The sequence below is a fragment of the Triticum urartu genome, chromosome 3A (assembly GCF_056163025.1).
Source record: "Triticum urartu cultivar PI428250 chromosome 3A, HENAU_Tu73, whole genome shotgun sequence".
In the NCBI taxonomy this organism is placed as follows: Eukaryota; Viridiplantae; Streptophyta; class Magnoliopsida; order Poales; family Poaceae; genus Triticum; species Triticum urartu.
Window position 1 is genome coordinate 532,951,390 of NC_141875.1, and position 14,473 is coordinate 532,965,862.

The 14,473-nt window shown below is 42.0% G+C and overlaps 1 protein-coding gene across 1 annotated transcript; it reads left to right on the top strand.

The window, feature by feature from the left end:
• The first annotated feature begins 1,003 nt into the window (after window positions 1-1,003).
• LOC147980388 (uncharacterized) lies at window positions 1,004-2,271 on the top strand. The gene is made up of 3 exons (XM_087515588.1): window positions 1,004-1,350; window positions 1,851-1,918; window positions 2,045-2,271. The coding sequence occupies exons 1-3, from the start codon at window positions 1,004-1,006 to the stop codon at window positions 2,269-2,271; spliced, it is 642 nt and encodes a 213-aa protein (XP_087371714.1).
• The last annotated feature ends 12,202 nt before the right edge of the window (window positions 2,272-14,473 follow it).

The window sequence follows — 14,473 nt, forward strand, 5'->3', positions numbered from 1 at the left end:
ACCCCATCAATTCCATCACATCTAGACGTAGGCTTTTACCTTCATCGAAGGGGCCGAACTAGTATAAACTCTCTTGCGTCCCTGTGTCCGCTTTAACCCCTTCAAGCTAACCCGTCGCGATGGCTCCACGACTAAGTCCTTTCTCTAGGACATCTGCCGTGACAAAACCACGACAGGAACTCTTCTTAGAATTTGGTGTAATGAACCTATGAGGAGATCTTGTGTGAGTGTGGAATGTTTTGAGATTTTGCTGTGGAAGAGAGGAAGGAAGAGAGTAGTGGAGGTGGGATAAATGGAAATGATGGAACCGTATGTAATCTTCGACGGTCTGATTTTAGTATCAAGATTCGTGTCGCTTGTTTTTTTTTCGCTATAGCATCTTAGTAGACGTGTGAGGCAAGGAACATCAGGCTCTACAGGCACCTACGTTGGAATTTTAGAGGCACTAGTATCAACTCTGTGGATGCACAAATATGTGGTGCCAGGGGCATGCATCTGAAGACTTACTCAGAGAGTCACGGTTGTGAAGTCTTTAGAGTTACGAGCGTGTGTCGCCACGGGCACGTGAGAGTGATGCGTCGGGAAGTTTGGTACTAGAGGCATCGGTGCGAATAGTACTCAGAGAGTATGGGTTGTGGGTCCACATGTGTGAAGTCTATGCAACATTGGTCGTGTGGTAGTAGCGGCGTGCGCCGGGAAAGGTGCGAGCAATAACATTTGTTACGTGCTTAATCGGATGATTTGATGGTTGCTTTTTCCCGCCAACCGCGAGCATTGTCACTCGGAGGTTGCCTCGACGCACAGCAACGACGAGCGCGTGTCTTCCGCCCTCTCTACCATGACGAGGCCGCGTCCAACTTCCTCCTCCACGACCCAGACCTTGGTAGAAAAGGGTAACTGCGCTTCCATAGCCGCTCAATTCCGAAAACACTATTGCCGTTCCATCTCAACTAGCATCTCCTCACAATCTTTGTGTGAAGGCGGCCATCACTGGAGGAGCGTAATGGCGGAGGAACCATCTGCCAAGCATCCCCGTTGTGAGACGTCCGACCAGAGCACGAAGGTCGACGACGTTCAGGTCCCCGGTCAGAAGCACGACTACAAAGTGCACCTCAAGGAGGTTGACATCCACGACAAGGAAAAGCTGGATGTCGTATGCACCAGCAATCCTGAGGAAGCCGACAAGATGATCAGCAGGATCCTGAAGAGGCTCTGCGGCTTGTACCCTCACTACATCGGCGTTGATGTCGAGTATACCAGGGAGGACCAACCTCCGCAGAGGGCAGCGGTTCTACAGTTATGCGTGGAGGAACTTTGTTTGGTATATCACATCACCGCGGCAACAAAATGGTGAACCATCCTACAGTTTCAACCTCTCCGTGCTTCTGTTTAATTATCTTTTCACCTGGAAATTTGATTAGATTGGTTTATTGAGTTGATGTATCAGTGAAGTTTCTAAAGTAGATGCAGCACAATAGATTTTGAACTTGACTCACCAGATCAGTTCATGTATTTGATGCACTAGATTAATTTATGGGTTTGATGTACGGGATTATTTTCTGAACTCGATGTTCTAGCGTACTTTCTGTTCTAGTGTATTTTCTATATTTCATGTTCTAGTGTAGTTCAGTTTCTTGAATTGATGTGTTAACGTGGCTAACAAGTGGATAGGTAATTGGTTCAAGTGTAAATTCCAAAAAATAAAAATAACATGCTGTGCTTGTATTTTATTTCTGAACTTTGCGTAGCAGTTTCTGAAATGTTTTCGTCCATGAATTATACGTACTATATAAGCATGTACTTGATCGATACTTGATGAATCGACCTTAAATGTGCCATCCCCCCTGCAGGCCCAAGAGCCCGCGCCCGTTCCTGAAGGAGGACATGTTCTACACCTTTGCCGGCTTCAATATTGAAGGTGACAAAGAGATGCTGTGAAGTTCTGGTTTGGAGATCAACCCCGACAAGTACGTCGACATCCAGCGCAAATGGAGAGTTCCTTTCAAGGGAAGAAAGAGGTACCACTCTTTGGCTGATGTTGTAGGTAGCGTGATCCACCCATTCTACAAACAGATGAAGGATAAGATTGATAGAGTTGAAGACCATAAACTGTGGGGGATCAGCCCACTTCCAAATTACCTCATTCAGTATGCAGCGATAGATGCGTACGCAACCTACGAGTCGTGGAAGAGAATTGAAAACATCATAGAAGGTCTAGAGAGTGCAAAAGAGGCAGAGAAGAATTATGACGATCCTTACTACGTATACTAATGACGACGAAAACATAGAAAACTGGTCGTGGAGTTGCTTGTGTTTATGCTTGTCATTTCTATTGTATCAGGTTTGTAGTTTACTTCTGTTAGAACGAAGGAGTTTGTAATGTCATCTGTATCAGGTTAAACAAGTTTCCTTATGTCAAGCTGTAGTTTGTTTATGTGATTGAGCAAGTTATTTAGCTTGCTAAGTACCATGTTTATTCAGCAATCATGTGATTTTGAAGAAGTAATGTTGCTTTTTACTCTAAAAGCAACAAAATGCAAAGCAGTCTTTTTGCGTTGAATACACTTTAGTTGTCCACACAAGCGCGTCTTCTAGAGGAGTGGCAGGATTGGTATGGGCCGGAATACGTAGTTAGAGAGGCACAGGTTTGCAGTCTTTAGAGTCACCGGCGTGTGTTACTACAGGGGCCGGAGGCACGTGGACGGGGTAGCAGAGTTGAGCTCCTAATACATAGTTACAGGGTCACGATTTGGAAGTGAGTCAAGGTTGTGCGATGTCATGGGGCATGTAAGAGTCATGGCAAGTGTCATGTGAGAGAGGCACCTGGATCCAGGTGCGCAAGGCACGGGATTGCAACTTCTCGATGCACGGGTATCAATGTTGTGGGTGCACAATAGTGTGGTCTGAGAGGCATGTGTTGGAATGCTCGGTTAGAGATGCACTGTTCTGACGTTTGTGAAGAGACATGGGCGTGGTACCGTGACCATGTAAGAGTCTCGTGGCGTGACACGTTAGGCACGTAGATGCAGTTACGGAAGGCACGGAGGTGAAGATCCAAGAGGCACGGAAGTGGGGTTTTTGTTGTTGCGAAAATTCAAAAGTGTGATACCAGAGGCATGCTTCCGAATACGAATTTGGGGAGTCACGGTTGTGAATCCTCTAGAGAGTCACGTGTGTCTGGCATCACGAGCATGGAGTGGTGTGGGCCTTTGAGAGGCATTACTGGCTCTTAACCCTCTGGATGCATGGTGGTGTGGTCGGAGAGGCTTGCTTGCTAATACTGAGGTAGGAAGACACCATTGTGGATGCACAGGTGTGAGGTCTCTAACGGCGCGAGTCGGTGGGACCACATGCATTTGTTTGAATACTCATTTAGAGAGTCATGTTTGTACTCATGCCAGACTCATTCTGTAGGTTGGTGGCGTTCGGCAGCACACAGTTTCAGAAAGGGGGAATGTTTGTGAAGCATCAAAGTCACCGGTGGTCACGCGTGAGTAGTATGTAGAGTCATGGCGTGTCGACTTGACGCACGTATGTCTGGGGACGAACTTGGGTGGTTTATGGGGCATGGTCATCAACCGCCTGGATTGATAGTTGGGGCATGGGCACCGGCTTGTGTTCGAATGCTTGGTTACTGAGGAATCAAGGAACTACATCAATAAAAATAGTCTATTGCTTCATTATTACAGTACGATGTGCGGTTAAACCGTCTTCTGGTGTTTCGATGGAGCTAGGCTCATTCGCTTATCAACAACTTTTTATTGCATGATTTCGTCGTAGATCTTTCTAATCTCATCGCCCATTTCGCTGGGTTCGATTGTATTCTAATCGCTAAATACTAGCTTGCACAGTTGTTGTGCTTTCCATTATTCCGTGCCATCCTATAAAAAGGTCAGTGAAAAAAGGAGAAAAATACATCAGTATTAGGTCATGCAGTTGTATGATACCTAGAAGATTTATTGCGAGTTTTAAGCAAAAACTTACGTCAAAATTATCAATCTCTTCGATGAAGTGGTTGCCATCAAAGAGATGTGCGAACCTTAGAATAGCAAACGGGGTTTCACCTTTGTTCACCTTTGGAACGCCCTGTAAAACTTCAACACCCCATCTTGTATTTTCCTTTTCGAATTTTTCACCCAGTAATATTTCGTATACTTCTTTAAACCTGGGAACCTGGGAATTGCATTTTGTTTTTGTTTTTAGAGATACATGTAGTGTAATTTGTAAAACTGAAAGATGGCGTTATTTACAATTCTTACCACTTTGTCTTTATGGTTGTGGTATTTGTGATGGTCCTTTTCTTTGATGGCTTCATTGTTTTCCATGATAGCAATCTGCTTCATTAGTTTGCCATCATGCATGTGTCGATCATGTTGATTTTTCAGGTATTCTTGACTTCTCAATTCTTCAAGAGAGGTTTCTTCAGGTTCGATGATTTGAAGCTTCCTTTTATATCTGTCGAGCACCAATAGTGTGTATCGGTCTTCCTTTTCAAATGGCTTGAATACCTATTGTACAAAAGTTTTATTGTTAGAGGAGAGTTTAGAATATAATATTCTGTTTTGAAATGCTTATTTTTATTTTGTTGTATGGAAAACGCTATTACCATTTTTGCTGTTTTGAGCTTCTCTGATTGACATTTCTTAAGGAACAAAGGAACCAAGGCATCCTTTTCTCGTGTGAAATCAACTCTGAAGTCCTTCATAGATTTTCTTTTATCCTTTAAACCCAGAATATACTGCAGGCAACAAATAAAAAACGAGTTAGAAAAAATAGATTGGTACCAAGAGATTAAACAATAGTTCGAAAAAGATGAGTTTATATGATCACTGTGATTTTTTTTGAAATTTACCTCCGCAAAGCTTGGGCCTAATAATAGTCTATGTCTTTTGTGTATAGTCTGGTTGCTGCTTTCCCATGCTTCTGCTAACTCATCGAGCACCTTCTTTTCCATTGCTTGAAGATTTTTCTTGTTTGCAGGCTCAAATATTTCCTTTAGCTTTGATCCAGTAAAAGTTGTCTTTGGTTGATCTCTCGAGAATACTACTTTTCTGCTTACATTCAGGGCAGTAGAAGAAATTTTTGTTGAGAAAGTCATTAACCAAGTACTTCCTTTTGATAAACAGGAATTTAAGGTTCTTTGCAGTTACCTTTTGAATTCATCCTGCCATGTGTCACTCATGACTATGTTGTAGAGCTCGTTTGCCTTATCCACGTGTAGAAACAAATGCCGGTGTTGCGGGTATTTCTTGCTGCTCTCTGACTGATGCTGGTTTTTTACGTCTCGCTCTGTCAAAGCAAAAATTAATAATTATGGCTGTTTTTTCTAAAAGAAATATTTGAAGCTCTAGTAATGATGACTGATGGTAAAAATGAAAATAGTTATATTATCTTTCATGGGTGAAAAAAGGTTTGCAGTCTCTGGTTCGTAATCTTTGAGTTTTCCAGGAAGTTGATGGTCCTTTATTTGGTTGGTTTTATCGAATATGAGTGTGTATACGTACTCCGGTTTCCATTCGACATCGACCTTGCTGGGCTGCAGGCATGTGAAAATGTATGGTTTATAGTTACGTGTTGTTCACAATTGTTAATAAACTAATTACGGTAATAAAGAAATCAAGTTATTTGATGTGTATGCAGTGGTAACTTACATGAAAATCCTCTCTGTCCTTGACCAGTTCTTTCCCATTATAGTATTTCGCAAATTGGGCCGTGAAGTGACCGCATTGTGTTCCTTCTTGCTTTGGTGTGCAGACCCTGTGAGGCCTTTCTGCTATCCTTTCCCAGTCTGGTCCGTTCTTGTGTTTTAGTTCGTGGTGCTTGTTCATCAGCACAGACATCCTTCTCATCTGTTATTGCATTATGGTTTTGTTGTTTGGGTGCGGCATTGAGGAAAGTAAGAGTATCATACTATCATGAGGAAAAGAGGAAATAAATGTACACAAAGTACGTACCAGTTCTTCTCGATGCTCGTGGTGTTGACTCCAAGACAAATCGGCGTAGTTTACGTAGTTCAATGAGTCAAGGATGTCGATGCTATCTCTGAACTTGTTCACAACATAGAGCGTGTAGTGTTTGTTTGTGTGGTGAGGTATCATGATCTACGTTGAGAGCGGAGATCATTGTTGATGTAAAAATTGAATTTCATTTTATCGTTGAAAGCCCAAAGAGAATAGGTCATGTGCTAAGTAATAATACCGAGCTTACCATCTTCGAATGGAGGATGTCTTTACCTCCCACGAGGAGTTCAAATCCTTTTAGTGCTTCGTCCTCGTTGAATTCTGATAGCTCTCCGTTATCATAATTGAGACCGAGCACCAGCTTCAAGAAAGAGAGTGTGTGGTTTTCGTTAAATATTCTATTGTAGTAATGGCGGTGGTTTTTTGTGGGTGAGGTATGCATACATTTGCGAAACCTGCAGGGAGTATAGTTGTGTCGTCTGGGTTGAACTCTTCTTGTTCTGCCCATTCCTCCAGTAATGCGTTTAGCATGGAGCCCTCCATCTGTGTTTCTCCTTTTCCTGCTTGTTCCATGAAGGATTTTGCTGAAATGTAGTCTTCTCGGTTTGAGCTTTTATATTTATATAGCACTTGTCTGCAAGGAGGGTTTGGAAGTAGGTGAGTGAATTGTTAGTTGGATGTTAGAGAATCTGTAGCTCTGTGTAGTTGTTTCCATGGAACTAGGAGAATCTTCTTACCTTGTGCATTCTCTCTGTCCTTGTCGGCTCATCAGATATCTATAGAGTTGCATGGCCTTTTCTCTGCAAATGAAATCTCCTGGAACAAGTGATGCAACCTTGACTTTCCCAGGTTCCTTGCTTGGTCATTTGAATGGCCTCTTAATTGAGATTATGTTTGCTGAGCTGATCTCTGATGATTGAACCGTTGAGGGTTTTGGGGATCTTGTCTGTACTCTTGGAAGATGCCTTGCCTTTTTCTTGTCGTGACCTAACTATGCCTGCTCGTTAGGCTGCCTAGGTGTTGGTGATTCCTTTTGTGTGCTGTTGTTTTCGATGCTCGGTTCTACTGAGATTGCAGCATCACGTTTCCTCTGTTCAAGTATCTTTTCTGTAAAATCCTTTTCTTTCTGCTTCTTTTCTTCTTCTGCATGTTTCACCTCGGGTGATGTTCCTGGTTTGCGATCTTCGTCAACAGGGTTCTTGTTCTGTTTGGAAAGCTCTTGTTGGCGAGTTGGTACGCTCTTTGTCCTATTATCACCTTCTAAAGGAGAGCCTGTTATGTGTTCTATCTTTTTATCTAGGGGTGTTCTGCCTGGTTCTATCGGTGGATCTTTCCATTCATCTTCCTTTTGTAAATCAGTGTCTGGCTGCGCGTGTTGTTCCCTCTGTAAACCAACATCTGTCTGGGCTTGTTCTTCCATGAGCGCTTCTTCAGATGCTTTGGTGGTATCCTTGCTGCTCACATGATAATCTTCTTTCTCCTCATCGCTGCTTGTGTCATTAATGTCAATAACTTTTATCTCTTGAGCGCTCGTCCCAATGTGCTTGGGAGTTGGAGGAATCTCTTCTTGAATTATGTCACAATGTATTCGTTGCATTTCACTGTCTTCCATATCGACCTCAGAGTTCAGCATATCTGTTAAAATAAAAAATAAAAAATTATTGGTGTGTCCCTGAAAATTATATAAGTAGAATTTTACTTTGTTGTCTTGAGAAAGAGAAACCTTTGGTGTAGTTGATTAATGACAGTGCGGCCCTATCTCTGTATTGGCTGATTATTTGATAGAGAATTTTCTTCCTCAACCCCGAGACTTGTTCTTCTGTTAGGTACACTGTTTCTCCACCGTCAGTGTAGTGCTTTGCGTTCATGAACATATAGAACGCACAGTCGAGTCTACAGGTAGAAGGATGATTGGTTATTGTCATTGTCCAAAGATAGTTGTGCAGTTTAGGTGAAGTTGTCCTAACGTCTTATGTTTTTTATGGATTGAATTAATAGTTTAATTGTTACAGTGAGTAAGGAAAAGGAGAAAGGTTTGTAGTGCTTACGTTCGTCCCTGAAGTGGCACCTGCATTTTGAACTTTTCGAAATGGTCAATACTACTTGGAGACAGCTGGAGCAATTTGCTTACTTGCTTCCATATGCTCTTTACTCTGTTTGTTACTGTGTTGAAGTAATCCGTTGTTCCGTCATGTTCAACTGCTAAAGAGTCAAGGAGTTCGAAGCGCTCTTTTTCATGTTTATTGTAACAACGAAGTAGTGGCCGACACCTCCTTCTTGAAGAGGCCCGCCTATGCAAACTGGTAGAAAGAACTGCAAAAAGGAAAATAAATAAATAAATAAGGGATCCTTCTCGAATTTAGTCATGATTTGTTGATCGTTAGACGGAATTCTAGTGCCGAGATTGTATTTCTTATCTGTAACATGACATGTGCTTACTATGTCGAAATCTTGTAGTTGCTCTCCTTCTTCCAGACCAAGGAATCTTCTAAGCCTTTTAGGCATTGTCTTGTCTCTGACGTGTGCATCGTCTTTATTTTTCAACTCCAATGGATCTTCGTGGTTGGCCATGCGTATTGATGCCTGCTTTTTTTGTCACATGTGCATAAAAGAGATTTGTAAATTCAATTGTACAGAAAGGTTGATTGATCGATATAGTGATATTCATTTGTTGAAACTTGAGGTTTACTTATGGTGTTGTATGTTGATAGAATCTTTCTCTTTGTGCCCCTGAATTGCTTTTTCAACATCTGTAGCATGACTGCCATGGTTTCACTGCGCACTGCGTTTCCAGACTTGAAGCATTCCGCCATGAGGCTCACTGTTACTGTTGACGTCTCTGTATTTATAAAAATCTCGTGCCTGCAACACACACACACACACACATATATATATATATTTATATTTACAGGTATACATGTACAATCTTTAAGGGATAAAATCATTGGAGGAATATAATTCATTGGTGGTAACATGAACTTACCCTTTCTCCTCATTCGCTGTCATGACGTTGTTGTACAGGCATTCGATCCCTTCATCTTTTGTGCCTTCTTCGATGACCAGGTTTTGTATGATCAATGGTTCATGTTCTGTTTGAGTGCCGTCCTGGCTTACCGTCGTGTTTGTGGCGGCAACATCTTTTACAGAACAATGTTTCTTGTCTGATGGTGCGGCCTTTTTCTTGTTGTTGTCTGACTCTCTCTCTGGAATGTTTGCTGCATGGTCTTCCAATGCACCGTGGCCCTTTGCTTCTTTGCTTGTGTCTGCGTGCGTGTCTTCTTGAGGTTTCTGCGTTGTCATGTAAAAGCGTGGTTAAAAAATAATTAAATATGCTCGTTATTTTCATTGTAGTTTAGTGTCCGTTCCCTTAGAAAAATATTCAAATGTTCAAGTGTGTCTTTGAATGTTTTTTTTGTAGCTTCACCTTTTCAGCCGTTTCCGCCGGTGCTGCCTCTTTAAGCTTTTGTTCTTTGAGTGGAGGTTTTTGGAGCTTTTCTTCTTTGAGTGGAGGTTTTTGTAGCTCCTCTGGATCTTTTTCGTTTTGTTCTTCTGTGGTGTCGTCGTTTTTGTCTTGTGGCTGTTGAGACATAGAGGTAGGTAAATGAGATTGCATTTGTGTGTTTGTTCACTCAAATATCTAATTTCCTTAAAAGCAGGTTATCTCACTTCACCTTTTCAGTCTTTTGCGTCGACATTGGCATCTCTGTTATTTCTTGCTCGGACAGCGGAGGTTTTCTGGCTTGGTCTACGGCGGTTACACTGTCCGTTGTTGGAACAACATCTTCTGATTGTTCCATTCCCTTGTGTTGTTGTGTTTGTTGGTCTTGAATATTGGTGCTCTCCTCTGTTTCTTGCATCTGTCAGAACGCAAAAAAATTAATTAAAATGTGTCTGTTTTTTTATATGCTATAGAAAGAGGTTTTGTAGCTTGACCTCTACATTCAATCTCTCTTTTGCCGTTCCTGTCACTTTTTCTCTGTCTTCTAGAGTTTTTGTACATTGTCGAGCGGTAGGAGCACTTTCTATCGCTTCTTGAGGCACATATTCTGCTTCATTTGTTTCTTTCTTCTATTCAGTCAAAAACTGTAAATAAAGTTTGGACTTCATCTGTGCATGCATAACTTTTTTTTAGTTGTAGGAGCAGGTGCGTGTAGCTTTACCTCGTTGGTCTTCGATCCTGGTGGCATGTCTTCTCGATTGTATTTTTCACGTGGAGACTGTTGTTTGGTCGGCGTACTGGGTATCATTTTAGTCGCCATTTTCCCTTGTTTTTTGGTTTGTTCTGTTTGTACCCCTTGCTGTTCTTCGGGATGACCGTCCTCGTTTGTTTCCTGCGTTTCATGAAAAAAGGAAAAGCATGGTTCATTGCTTGTAATTCTTGTGTTACCGTGACAGGTTGTGCTGGGCAGTACATTTCTTATTAATTTTGGAAAAATGGTTCTTGTTGAATTTTACCTTTGCTCCGGTGGTTGGCATATCCGTTTCTGCGTCCACTTTTTCTTTGCTTTGTATACCAGCCTTGTGTGTGTTACCAGGTGCAGTGTCTGAGGCTTTCTCCCCTGTATCGGTCATCTGAAATGCTCTTGTGCTGGAGAGTTGTTCTATATCAACTTTCTATTTTGCATGGGCATCCTCTTCTCTTTGTTGTGCTTGTAATAGCTGATAGATGAAACAATATGAGTTGACGGCATTTGGCGAGGTGGGTTTGGAAGTTTTACCTCTTCTTTGTTGTTTTCTTCTTGTTTTTGTGCCGTGCTGTTAACGGTCGATGCTAGATCAGCCCGTGCCTCATTTGCGGGAGCGTTGATATGATACTTGTCCGGCTGAGTGTATATTTTGTTGCAGATTTTTCAGGTAACTCAAGACCGTTTCTAGTTTAGAGAGAAGAGACTTTTTAGAAAGAAGAGACTGATTTTTTATACTCACTTCTTTGCTGCCTCCGATCCTGTTCGTCTCTTGTAGTGCTCCTGTTGATGCTTTTGAGGGAGCATCATCTGTTGTTGGGTTGCTTGTTCTATTGCTTCCATCCTCTTGCTCGGTGTTCTTGACGACATGCTGCTATTGGCCTTTATGTTTCGGTGGCGTTCTCTTGCCGTGTCCCTGACAGAATTGAAGACATATTTTTTAAGTTCAAGTTTGAAAGCATCGCTTTCGAGTTACATGGATGATGTATTTGTTCTCATTTACCTGTTTTTCATCTTGATTCTCTGCTTCTGCAGCTACTTTTCTACCTTGTTCTTGCTGTCCTTCGGCACTTGCTGTATTGGTTGATACATGCTCTTTGCTTTGCTCTTTTTGCACCTTGTTATGTTCTTTTGTCTCCCTCTGGCTAATTCTCGAGGTCTGTGTTCTTGATTTTGTTATTCTTTTCTTCCTTTCATGTTTGTTTTGTTGGTCTTCTTCTTCCTTCTTCCTTTTTCTCCTCGCTCCTGGTTCTACTGTGGCTACAACTTCTTTCGTGTGGTTGCCATGTACAAGTGCAGCTGTGGCTCCTGCGCCTGCTCCATCCTGCAACTTCAGCGACGGCTCTTCTGGTAAGCTCACTGTGCAAACAATGTCCTGAAATTTTCTAAGTTGTTCGAGAGAATCAATTAGGGCCGTTGTTTGTTGCACCACTAAGTTCTTCATGTTTTCATCTAATTCCTCCTCTTGTTCGCTGCATTGGTGTCCAGCCCTGGTCTTTATTCCCGGTATCTGTTTTGTTTCGTCGAGTACTTGTTTCAATGTTTCTTCTATCCTTGCAAATATTTCATATGATCCTGTGCTGGTGCCTGTGACTGATTGCTTGCTTCCACTCATGCTGACATGTGCTTTGTCCCGGCGCTTGGTTGGGGGTGGTAGTAGCTTGGTCGTCTACCGGTGCTCCTGTTGTTTTGCTGGTATCATCTGTAATGAATGCGAAGGTGTTGCTGTGCTGGCATAGAAGATCCTCTCTTCTGTTCCTTTCCATGTCTGCATTGTTTCGGCAGAATGGAGTTGGTTAGACTGGAAACCATTTTTATAAGGTATAATGCATATATATTCAATAGGGCTATACCTTTATCTTGCCAAATTCATAGTCATCTGGTCGTGCTTTTCCGTCCTTTTTCATGTCTGCCATAGCTATTTTCTTTAGGTCACTCTCTCTTAGGTGGTTTTCTCGCGGTAATGATGTCTTGTCCATTGTCTTTACAATCTTGCGCATTTCTATTGTGTCGGTCGGCAGCAGCAGGGAGTCGAAGTACATTATTACTGGTCCCTGTGCCAAACCATTGAGATGCTTTTTGTTCTTTTCTTCCTGAGGCAACAACCTATGCTTCTGCCATATCTTGGCTCCTTCCTTAATACTTTCGACGATTACCTCACAGAAATCCATCTTTGCCATTTCTGGATAGTCCAAGTCCTTGACCATAATGGCTTGTTTGCTGAAGGTAGGGGAGGTTGTTCCACAGACAACGTTGTGGAAAAAAATAAGGAAAAAATATTTTAACTGATTTCCTGTTTGATTGTTCGTCATTTACTTTCACCAACTTTTGTAGTTCTTTAAACAGATCGTCGTGATGGAAATCCATTTTCTTGAGGCCAAGTTCTGTGATCAGTTCTTTCACTGAAGTTGTGCTCTTCTCCGGCCTTGGTGCTGACTTTTCCGTGCCGTTTGGGTATCCAAACACCTTGTGTATAGCTTCCCTGGTAATCTTGATTACTTTCAGCTGATCAGCGTCACCGAATGTTATTGTCATGCTTTCTGTGTCCAGGTTGTCGTAGATGTGTGATGCAAGCGGTTTGCAGATGGAGCACTTTATTTGGCATTCCTCTATGCTTCCAAACTCGGCCGTCCTAACATCTTGCCGATGACGTTCTTTTAGTAAGTTCCATGCTCTATTGACCTGATCAAATGCTGCTCCTGCCTTGATTTCGCATTTGTCCTTATTTGTTGTTGCCTCATGTGCATTATCCGTTGGTGCTGCCAATTCTTTTCCACTTGTCTTCATCCTCTTTGTCCGCTTCTTTTTTTGTTTTCCCTGTGTAGAAAAAGAGTGTTTTGTTATAGAGGATGGTTTGGTTTTCATGGGTGTAAAGCGATAGGAAACATCTGTAGAGAAATTGTGTTTTACATCATTGTTGTTGTCCTCTGCGGCGCCACCGTTGTCCCCTGCGGCGTCATCGCCCTCTGCACGAATGAGGTCATCATCATGTTTTGTGCCATCATCGTCGTCAGCAACATCATGCTCTGACTCTTTGCTGGCATCATCCTCGCCTTCTTCAAACCGTTGTCTTTTGTTTTTCTTCTTGGTTTTAGTTAGTTCATTCTTGACCCCTGTAACTGCTGGCGGGAGCACCATTAGAGGTCTTGGCTGCTGCTGCTGCAAGGTAGCACTGTCGCTGATGAGTTGATTTTTGTCCTTTGTCTTTTGTCTTTTTGTTCTAGGAGGAACGGCAGTCTTGGTTTCTGATGGCCTCTCTTTTTGTAGCTCCCTGCTCGAAGTTGGTGTTGGCACTTGCTCGGGTGCTTCGTTGTCCATGTTTCACTTCGTTCTTTTTTCTGACGGGTCAGGAGAGATGAGTGGTTTTTTTGGATAGTTCAGACAAAATCGTTTCAATATCTCCTCCTGCACAACCGTCACCTGCATGATGATTATGTAACAAAAGGATTACGTAGCAAAATCGAGATAAATGGGATATAGTTTTCAAACCATGTCTTCCACGACTGCACAAAAAGAATCTGAAACTTAATCTACATAGATTGATAAGATAGCCCTTTTCTTTCATTTCCTGAGCTAAAAAGGCGATCAATCCATTGTTTTCTTGTTATATCAAGTTTTCTTCCTAACTCTTGGTTTGGCTAATGAGTGATGGAAATTAGGGTCAGGTGTGAGCAGTATGGCTGCTGTCAAGTCCATATCAGTGAAGGGAGATCTTTTTTTATATTGAAAAAATACACTACAACTGATATTCTGTAAATATAATTGTAAGGTTTAGAGGGTAAGATAAAATGTTCTTGAATGAATAATGATACACATAGTGTGTGAAAAATTTCATCAAAGTGTAGTTCCCAAGATTGTGTGGGCGTAAGTGGTTAACTTACTGTTGCTGCTACATAGTTTTTGTTATATGGTTTGTGCGAGCCTTTTATAGTACCTTGCTGCACGACAGGATGTTCTGCGGGTACCCTATTTTCCTTATTACCATTCCTTGCTGCGTAAAAATGCCCAGGCGTTAGCAGCAGTAGAAGCAAAATTTAATTTCACAGCAAAAAGAGGAGATGCATCCCGTGGACCCAAAAAACGACACTGCTGGAGAGGCACAGATTGTTTCACGCTATAAGCACACATCTAGATCTATTATTGGAGCACGGATGTTGATATGAGAGAGGCACATAACTTGAAACAGATACAATCAACAGATATATAGAATCTTCTGTAAATAGCAGGTTTTGAATTTAAGGATGCTCTCATGGTTTGAATCTAGAGCGGTGTCCTAGATAGTTCTGGCATGCACAATACGTTTTAGGCAAATATCTGGCGAGCAGATTT